The following is a 10384-nucleotide window of genomic DNA, read 5'->3' as shown; positions in this document are numbered from 1 at the left end:
ACAAGCATTACTCCAGACTCCCACTTCTCATACGAGAGAACGAACAAGTCATCCTGCAGAAGACAATACATATTGAAAACCATGATGGGCCATTGATCTGCAAGGAAAAGTCAGGTGGGTGCCACATGATGAGTAGGTGGAGCCAGAACAGGTTTTTAAATTCTTGTTTTAATGATGATTTAACTATGACCTGTAAAAAATAGATACACAGAGCACTGTGTTTATGGCAAGTTTTTTAAAAATTTATTTTTCAGAATACTTTTCAAATACAAATGACACAATCCATTCAGAAAGTATGACAAACACAAGAAATGAATACTGGAGAGGATATTACGCTTTAACACACTGTTGCAGTATTCATTTTGACAGTCAGAATCTTATCTTCCCTAAAATCTCTGGGCATACTGCACAGCTACCACCACTACAACCCAGCAATATACTTTATCAGGGAGCCTCCAAAACATTTTCTATTTCACATACAGTGCCATCCATTTACTCCACATAGGCTGAACGTACGTAAACAAAATACAGTAATTTGTCATAATAGATGGCAACAAATTTACACTGCCTGCTCTTTGTCACAAACAAGGAGTATACATCACAGGTGATAGAACATGGTCTTCATTTGCAGTGTTTATTTGTCTTCACACTGGGGGTAAAATGGGGAAGCCTTCTTTGTCTACTGCATTTTTCAAGTGCATTGGGAGCTGCTGAATTGCAACCCAAATTAATCACATGTCAGTTTGTAATACGATAGAACAACTCAAGACCACCTCCTGGTTAAGTGCTGGGAAATACTTAATTCTTCCTAACTGGAGCCGTGATTTTTTCCCCTTTAGGGCTTCTACCCCAGTTCCAAACCATTATTCTTGTTCCTTTGGAATTTTGAGCTCATATTTTCCAGACAAGAGACCCTTTTCCATCTACCAACATACCAAGCAGAGATTCTATACAGCAACCTGTAATGGTAATGCCAAGCGTTTCTCATTTCCAACTGAAAAGCTTGAAGCGTCCATCCAAATATGATCATACAAAATTCACATTAACAGACGGAGGCTGCAATCCTTTGTACACTTACCTGGGAGTCAGTCCCACTGTACTCAATGAGTCTTACATCTGAGTCGACAAACACAAGATTACACTGTTAATCTTTAATCCAGACTGAATGATTTGCACTACATATGGTTTAAAATCTCTCTCAAAACACAAGACTATGTAAAACAATTTAATGGTTAGGTTCTCGTGAGGTTAGCACAATGCTTGAGTTCCAAGCTGACTCAGTTTTAGCTTAACAACTTTCTTTGGTATCAGGCTTCCCTAAGGCAATATTTGATTTTTAGCTAACACCAAAGTTTGACTTGACAGTGTCCCATATAAAAATGGTGTTCATTTCTTGAAGTCCCCAAAATATAGGCTCCCATTTTGTGGGACATAATTCTTTGGGTAACTGAAGTTGAATACAATAGCATAATAAAGTCATTTTCATACATTTGCAAGACACAAGAAGTGGCACTCTCGGGAATTTAAGGTGACAGTCCATTGTTAACAAAAACTACAAGTTCTCCTAAAGCCCAAGTGCCCGTCTTCAAAGCTATAGAACACAAATGAAAACAATAATGTTTAACAGGGCAACAAACTGCTTTAGCAGATCTTACCAAATTCAGGAGAACAATCTCAGTTTGAAGCAAAAGCTTATGCCATTCAACCACTTTAGCAATGGGATAAGAAAAATGTATTAAACTGTACATGTAATATGAGGTCAGAAGAGATTGCTAGTGCTATGGAGGTTAGGAATGCAACTGAAAATGGTTTTACTCAACAATTTGAATAATTAAAGTAGGGGAGGGAATAGAAATGAAGAAAAACAAAGAAAACAAAGAATTAGCACAGATTTGAAATCACACCACAAAATGGACTACTATCTGGACAGTAGCTTTTTTTGAGGAATATTTCTAATATAGCAAGACGATGCCACATAGTTGAATTTTGCACAGCAGTTCATGTGGAAACCTGAAGAATCGCTGGTGAAGTCTGCAGCATTCATGGAAAGTCATGGGTGAAAAGAGGTAATGTCTGCTAATAGTTCAGAAACTAAAGAAGTTCCAGGCATGTACACAATTAGACTTTTTTACTACAAAAGTAGACAAAGCCTTGAGTGAACCATAGGCAAAACTCACATCACTATTATGATGCTTCCGCAAACATAAGCTGGTATTTAATCAGGTGATCCACGGCACCTCTTCTGTATGTAGCATTAAAAGCAGTATGGTGTTAAGTTGTTTTGAGTCACACTTTAAGGTATCGTTATAATTAAAGAAAATGTTGTGAATGTAAGATTTATGAGGAAATATAACAAATTGGTAAGTCCCATGATAGCTGGGATAGTTTCCTAAATGAGGTCCTAACCACGTTCTTGAACAGTCAAATAGTAGAAGTGTCCAAATCCTACACTGGTGATTAATATGGGAAATTCTGGAACAGTCAAATAGTAGAAGTGTCCAAATCCTACACTGGTGATTAATATGGAAAATTCCCAAGTGCCTTTCCTAAAATAATAGCTAGAGAGACCTGTCACCTTCTTCCTTCCCTCGTTAAACAGAAAAACTAGTTAAAATTATAAGAGACATACTTGACACAACCTAGCAATGTTTAATGGCATTTTAACTGAATCTCTTTTTAAAAAGAAAAAAGAAAACATTGCAGGTGATATTTTGATATCAAAACAGTGCCAGAAAAAAACACGATACATTATAAGATGCAGACAGTAAAGCTGATTAAAAAGTGACAAATTTAGAACATAGTATTTTCATTTCAGCTATCAGAAACAAAACCAGCTCAATGGTTCCATTCTACTGTATGACAAATACTGAGTAACAAAATTTCTGTTTTTTAAAAAATACATATTAAAGTAAATATTTTCCTTCAAGGAAAATGAGTTACTATAAATAAATTACAATACAGTGAATTTGCCTGAACTCACGTTGTTTCTGTCTTCCAGCCTTTTAAGTCAAATAAAACAGCATAAAAACAGTACATAACTCTAACAGGATAGTTGATTTTTTTTTTAATATAAAATAAGTTGTCTTCCGAGATGTCAATTTCACAACAAGGAAAAACCAAGCCTTGCTGCAGTCACTATTATAATATATATAGATGTATATATTTATATATGTTTTTGTTTACTTTATTATTATTTTTTTACAAAATGTGTATATTAATAGTCTTTGCACAACGATTTTTAAAAATAAACTTAACTAGTTTAATAACTTCATTTTAAAGAGGCAGATAAATACTTCATGTTTACAACGTAACATGTTATACATCATCAGCCGGCAGAGGAGGTATGTTGATCCTTGGCCTTGTGAAGAACGCTATTTTCTCCCTGCAATTGGTAAGGGAAAATATTACACAGATATTTAAGCATCTACTTTTGCTGCTTGTGAGTTCCATATTAGAGCAGATTTAAGTACCACTTTTAAAACTGGGCATTTCAAGAAACTAAAGCAAAGTAGTATAACAAATAACACCCAAGTTCAAATTGTTTAACTGAATACTTCTGATCTACAAATCCTTTTGGCAGTTTACGTTTTGGGCTGCTAAAATGACAACCTAATATTTCCACACTTGTTCATCCTTCCACAGCACCTCCGTGAGAGTAATATTTTTAATTTTGATCTATGTTCTCATGTGAAAGGAAACTTTAATATACTTCCATAAATGTAATAAATCAACTGTTTATTTCAGCGTGTACATTTTAGTCACCTGTAACATGTTTATTATACATGAATGAAAAGGCAAAGCTACAACCGAAAAATGGCTAAATCTGAAAATGTGACTTCAGTGTTTAAGAGCGGCTGCATTCCAAATGTTCCACATATTTTTAATTCTTCCAAGTGCTAGCTCTCAGGATCTCTGTATTAAGGGGACCGATCATAAATTGTCTTAGGCCTACTTCTCACTGAGATGGTAAACCTGTGTCTGGGCTAGATCACTTCAGACTGAAAGTCACTACGAAACAAAAATCTCCACATATGAAGCTGGCATGTTAGGAAGAAGACAAGGCTACACAATAAGTTGTATACTGCCTTCTCAGGGAGCTAACTCACTCTGTCAGTACCAGGATTTACAATTGCACAACGTAACTTCCCCCCCCCTTCTCCCGCTGTGCCACCCCACAAATATGCTCTAGAGGGTTGGGGGAACCTCCAGAACAGGTCTAGGGGCACATAGAGTGGGGGAGGACGGGGGGGGGCGAGTTCCATTGTGTAAGTGTAGTTCTTTGTGCTGCCGGAACACATTAGTTGGCTACCACTCTGAATTCTGTTGAATCCACCTGAAGTTGGAAGTTGTACAGCCCAGAGACAGTTGATCACCGTAATGAGACTAGGCCTTAGTCTGGAGATCCTGCTGATTCTCTGCTTTTATTTGTTAAATATTTATACCTCACTTTTTTCATTTAAACCCCCATCCGCTATACATACCTGATCATCTTCTGGAGACACAGTTCCATGATTCAAAAATATTTCTTGAATATTTTGAATGTACAAAATGCTCAAGAAAACATCCACTTTTTAAAGTGTCTGGCTCTAACAAACTAAAACTACTTCTATGTATTACTGTTATTCTATATGTTACTGTTATCCAGAATGCAAGGCAGATATTAGATTTAGTAATCCCACTTGAAATCAAACTGTAGAAATGTTCAGGAATAAGCAGCGAATAGAGAAGAAACAAACACATAACAACATGACTGAACATTTCAAGGAATCTAACATCCAGTACATTGGAATACATTTGAAAGGAGTGGGGTAAAACCATATTTAGTTTACACTTTACTTACCGGAAGGTCTGAACCTGAATAGGCTCCTTCTGGTTTTGACCACGTAGTTGGTAAACTTCTTTGGATGCCTTTTTAAGCAATTTTTCTGCTGCTTGTTGTTGACGATGTTCAAATTTGGTCTGTCTTGTCTAAAGAGGATGTATATGAAATAAAAAATAAGTTGTAAGAGGAACACTGGGCTTAGGATAAAAGCTCAGTCTTTTTCCTTGGACTGAAGGAAACCTCATTTGGACGACATCTCCCACTTTCTTCAAAGGCAGGGCTAACTTCTACACCACTTGCGTGTGATGAGAAAAATCCTTCCTTGTACGTAACAGGAATATACATTTTAAAACTGTTGTTGTTGTCGTTGTTACATCTTACCCATTCTTCTTTAAAAAGTCCCAGACCACGTTACAATAATATAATAATACAATAATACAATATTAAGTTAAAATGATTTGTAAATCAGTACAGAATGGATTCTAAATATATATACCTCAGGTGTCAATGGCCACTGTAGAGAAGTGTGTATTCAGCATATAGCAGAATCTATATCGTTATGATATGGGGAGGGAATTAGGAGCTGCTACAGAGAAATTCATCTCCTAGGCTGACATTCCCTACACTTCTTAGGGTGGCAGAACTACCAAGGCTACCCTTCCATTAGTAGAAGAGTTGCCTCTCCGCAAACTGTCACAGGCGGAGTAAGATAACCAACTATTACAGTTTGCTCTGTAACAATTTTACTAGGGCAAAGATTACAATTTTTAAAACGTTTAAAAATTATGAAGTTCAGCTCCTTATATTGGAGCTTTCTGCATAACATAATACCCTTGAATGCAATAATCTGCAGGCCCCAATGTGCCATACCTGCCTCTCCGCTTCCTTCAGCAAGTTTCGAAATCGTTCATCCCGAAGCACCCAATGAGGCAGATCAGTCTGACCTCTAAGCTGGGCATCCTCCAGGCGCTGCCGCAACTCTCTCAAGATAGATAATTCATCGTTCAACTGCCTCTGCCTTGTTCTGGATGCCTGGAGATCCAGCTCCAGGTCTAGTGACGTCCTCTCCATAAGGTCAGCCAAAGATGATCTACAGGATTGCTGAGATATTAAAACAAAAATGTGATAATAAGTCTCCAATGCAAGCAAGCCTGGACCTCTCCTCCAACCGCAAGATATTGTGCATTCTCCTGAAATAAACCAAAATATTAGGAAGCAATTTGGGCCAGTTTAATTGACACAGACATTGGCCCAACTGGATGACTTCAAACCATGGTTTGAATTTGTGTGGGCTAGCATACATCCTTTTGAAGGAGAAATTCCATCTTCTAGTGGTCCACTTTAATCATATTTTGGAGTTATGTCAGCACTGAGATGAACACAGCTATAGCTAACCTCCTATCCACTGTTATTCAAAACTATGGTTTGAGCTATGTTTACAAACTATGTTTTTACAAGATTAATCCTGGTGATCTTTCACTATAATAGTGTTGAAGCCAAACGTAATACTAAGCCATTGTTAAAGCAAATTATGCAACGGAGAAGGGAATTCACATGAGAGGAAACAGATGGGGAGGAGAATACAAACAGGGCAATGTCTTGGTAAACCATGAGCTGCAAGTTGTCAAATTACATCTTCACAGTGGTGAGCCATAAGAATTCTAAATTTAGTACTTTAAAAAGGGGATGATACTTTCTAAAAAGTTAAGAATTGTATTGATCTATGTATTCTATGCATGTTGGCTTTCCAGTACAGACTTTGTCTAAGCCCCAATGAAGCTGAGTACAGATTTTTTAAAATCCTGCTGCCAACATTAATCAAGGCTAAATCAGTAAATTGAACAGGAACATATTTAAAATTGATCTAACACTACAAACTATTTTTATAGCTCTGGCTGCAGTGTATGATTATACATGCAACATACATTTATTACATTGCCATATCAAACTATTCTTAATGGTATCCCAATGTAGTAAAAAAAAACCTCAGATTCCTTCTGTAAAAATGCCGCAGGAATGCAAAGCCCCAAATTTTACATTCACAACTATACCTGCTTATAACGCAGCGTACGTCTTTCCAAAGTATTTCGGATAAATGGAGACTTTCTTGGCAGAGTAGAACTGTCACTGTCACTACGATATAGCTGATAGAAAAAAAGATACAAAATGGAAATTGATACTTTAATCTTTATTCCAGCAACACAAGTGAGACTTATCCATGTCAGTTCAGGAGAAAAATAATAATCAGCCAACCAGTCAGACTTAAGTGCTGCCTTTGAGCCTGTCTACTGGGGGCCTTAGGTCTTTTTATTTTCACCACCTCCCCTCACCAAAACCCACAGCAATGTTATCTAAAAAGTGCATTTAAGAAAATACAGACATTAAGACATACATTACCATACTCTTAAACGAAAGAATATGGGAACTGAACCTGACAGCACATAAAAAGCAGTTATTGGTCTAGGTTCAAATGCAAGAGCAAATGCTATAGCATTTACAATAATGTTCAATTTTTAAAGTCACAGTTTCAGACCGCTTGTTTAATAACAATTACTACTCACTCGGCAAACATACTGACTTCGTGCACCAGGTGAGAATGTCTGTGAGCGAACGATAGTGCTACTACGAACAAAAGCAGACCCACGGGATCGACGGCCAGTTCTGTTTTTATGAAGCAAAGCTGTTTCTTCTGTGTTGGTTTCCTTATCTACCTAAAATATGAATCAAAATTTCAAGTGTTGCAAAGGCTTATCTTTTCATTCAGCTTATCATACAAGCATTTCCAGAGCACTCTAGAGTATAGCTATTTATGGTCCAGCACCATTATAAAAATGACTTGAGCGTAATGAGTTCCATTATAACAAGTTGGAAATCTTCAATTGGAAGATTTGGAAGATTGGAAGAAGTATATGAATCATTTGAAGAGCAACTGTAATCAACAAATTATGCTAGTAGGACTACAAGAAGTTTTGTAAGGAGAAATATACGAAGTGTTACAAAGTAGAAAAATATAGAGATATTGGCTATGAGTTTGAAATGTAATAAGGAAGATAAGAAATGCATACTGAGAGATTAGATTGGACAGTATTGATGGAAGTCAAAAATTTGAATAAGATGTAAAAGTATGTTTAATTACTGTTGAAAATATGTTTGAAAACTAATAAAAATTATATCTATTTTTAAAAAAGTTGCAAATCTTCAGCCAAAACTAAAATAATAATAATAATAATCTATAAATACAACACAGAATCATAAAAAGTGTTAAAAGATTATCTGCGGCAGTGACGTGCAGGCCAGAACTACCCCAAGAGATCAGGTTAGTTAAAGGTCTGAACAAACAGGAATATTTACAGGCTTATAAAGCACCGTCCCATTGTAAGACAAACAAAAGTACTGACGGTCAAGGGAGAAGAAAATGAGGATGTATCTTGGAAAGATATCATTGGCCTAGCCCAGTTAAGGATTAGCAAAAACTGGAGCAGAAAGTACAGTTATTTCTACTTGCCTTTAAAGGTGGAGAGGGGACTTTTTTAGAAGTACACTGATCTGTTTGAGGTGCAAGCATATGACTGTGTAATGATTCACTGCAGTAAGACTCTGGGTGAGGACTAGTCTGCATACAATTACTACATCCACTGTCAACTGATTCTGCTTGCCAACTTCTGCAGGGGGAAAAAATACATCAAGCAATGAAATTTGGTTCCAGTAATTAATTTCACACTGCCCTTTTGCTTGTTTAATACAGTGCAAATACTTCCAGAAAACTAGCCCCACATGGCCGCTGCTGCTGTTCTATTTTCTTATAAATCTGTGAACACCAGTCCCCCCCAAAAAAATTAATGTGAGACACAGGATCAGCAATAATATTTAAAAACTACCTCGGGAAGCTCTAGACGCAGTGTAAGTGATTATGTTACGATTCTAGAAGAAGTGTTACATATTTCGGTACCATTACTGATCCTATCAAGGTTTTGCATTCTTGTAAATTAAATGCCATTAAATGCCAAGTTTTGCATACTCAAATCTGAACTAAGAAATATGAAATTGGGTTATGTATGCTCCAATATCATAAAACAGCTAACGCTTACATCTATTAGCTAACCATTACAGATAATTGCCGTATAAGATTCGATACATTTAATATCTCAACAGAATCACACCTATATTATTTTAAAAACTTACATTCTGCCTTAACCCTTTTGAAAAAGTTACCTCTCTGACACAGCTTCTAGCTGGTCTTCCTTTTGCTCCATCTCTAGAATTTCCTCTTCTGTGTACTCCAGTTTTACTCTCTCCTCTGCTAATTCTCTCTCCACAGCTTCCAGTTGAGCTGTGGTCCTCGCTAAAAGGGCAGTCACAGCATCCTAGAATGGAAATTGAACTTGGAATCAAATGAGAGTCATTTTCTTAGCAGAAAAACTGAAGTCAGCCTTTCGAAGGAACAACAATAATGACTAAGTTCAAACAAAAGCACAAAGTAATTTTGGTTGGACATTTCTCTAAAACCAAAGGGTAGCATGCTGGCTGAATTCAGAATTTTGACATGCTTACAACAAATTAAATTAGAACTTAAGTACTGTGGTGTGAAGTAGCTCAATTTTTTCCACAATAATCCAAACATGGCTAGATAGTTGGATATGGAAAAAGACAAGCATGTTTACACATGTGTGCAGTTGTGGTGTGTAATCTATAGATCAATTAAAATGACATAATTCTATTGATGAGAATAAGTTCAAGTGCAAGTATCTCTCAGCAGATCCAGGCATATCACTGTTTCTGTTTATTGCTGTTGTTGTTTCAACCATCATGGCCATAGCAACCACGTCATCATCATCATCATCATCATCTACACTGCTACAATATTGAAGAAAAGCACTGACTAAAATATGCCTTTATATGAAAATATACCAAAATACTACTACCTCTACTATTAATATGCTACATAAGGTAAAGGTAAAGGTACCCCTGCCCGTACGGGCCAGTCTTGACAGACTCTGGGGTTGTGCGCCCATCTCACTCAAGAGGCCAGGGGCCAGCGCTGTCCGGATACACTTCCGGGTCACGTGGCCAGCGTGACAAAGCTGCATCTGGCGAGCCAGAGCTGCACACGGAAACGCCGTTTACCTTCCCGCTGGTAAGCGGTCCCTATTTATCTTTCGAACTGCTAGGTTGGCAGGCGCTGGGACCGAGCAGCGGGAGCGCACCCCACCGCAGGGATTGGAACTGCCGACCTTTCGATCGGCAAGTCCTAGGCGCTGAGGCTTTAACCCACAGCGCCACCTGCGTCCTAAATATACTACATACAAAAAGGTTAAAAAAGAATAAGACAAAATATATATTAAAATACAAATGGCTGAGAGACCTAATACATTTTAAAGCATCCATATGAATTTTAAATGGTATCATGCAATTAACTTATTGCAAATTAACCCTATTTAGCCTCAATAAAATTTCTCCTCTGAATTCAGGCATATGCTATATGCATTTTGCTCACCCTTAACTTTCAGTATCATTTGATACTTTCAGTATCAAATGTTATAAGAACATCTTTTGTATCACACA

General features: G+C 37.1%; 1 protein-coding gene across 1 annotated transcript in view; it reads right to left on the bottom strand.

Moving 5' to 3' along the window:
• Window positions 1-220: 220 nt before the first annotated feature.
• The window catches only part of WWC3 (WWC family member 3), a 60196-nt gene continuing 50032 nt past the window's right edge, over window positions 221-10384 (bottom strand). Inside the window, exons 18-25 of the mRNA XM_083734204.1 lie at window positions 9035-9186; window positions 8328-8484; window positions 7384-7533; window positions 6874-6966; window positions 5693-5923; window positions 4841-4968; window positions 2510-3382; window positions 221-2450 (exon numbers count right to left, since the gene is read on the bottom strand). Of these exons, the coding sequence (XP_083590330.1) occupies window positions 3316-3382; window positions 4841-4968; window positions 5693-5923; window positions 6874-6966; window positions 7384-7533; window positions 8328-8484; window positions 9035-9186 (978 nt within the window). The 3' untranslated portion in view covers window positions 221-2450; window positions 2510-3315. The remainder of the gene's footprint in view (window positions 2451-2509; window positions 3383-4840; window positions 4969-5692; window positions 5924-6873; window positions 6967-7383; window positions 7534-8327; window positions 8485-9034; window positions 9187-10384) is intronic.

This window comes from Podarcis gaigeae, assembly GCF_964106915.1.
Source record: "Podarcis gaigeae genome assembly, chromosome: 4".
NCBI classification, from domain to species: domain Eukaryota; kingdom Metazoa; phylum Chordata; class Lepidosauria; order Squamata; family Lacertidae; genus Podarcis; species Podarcis gaigeae.
Note: the sequence above shows the minus strand (reverse complement) of the source record. Positions and strands in the feature narration are given on the sequence as shown.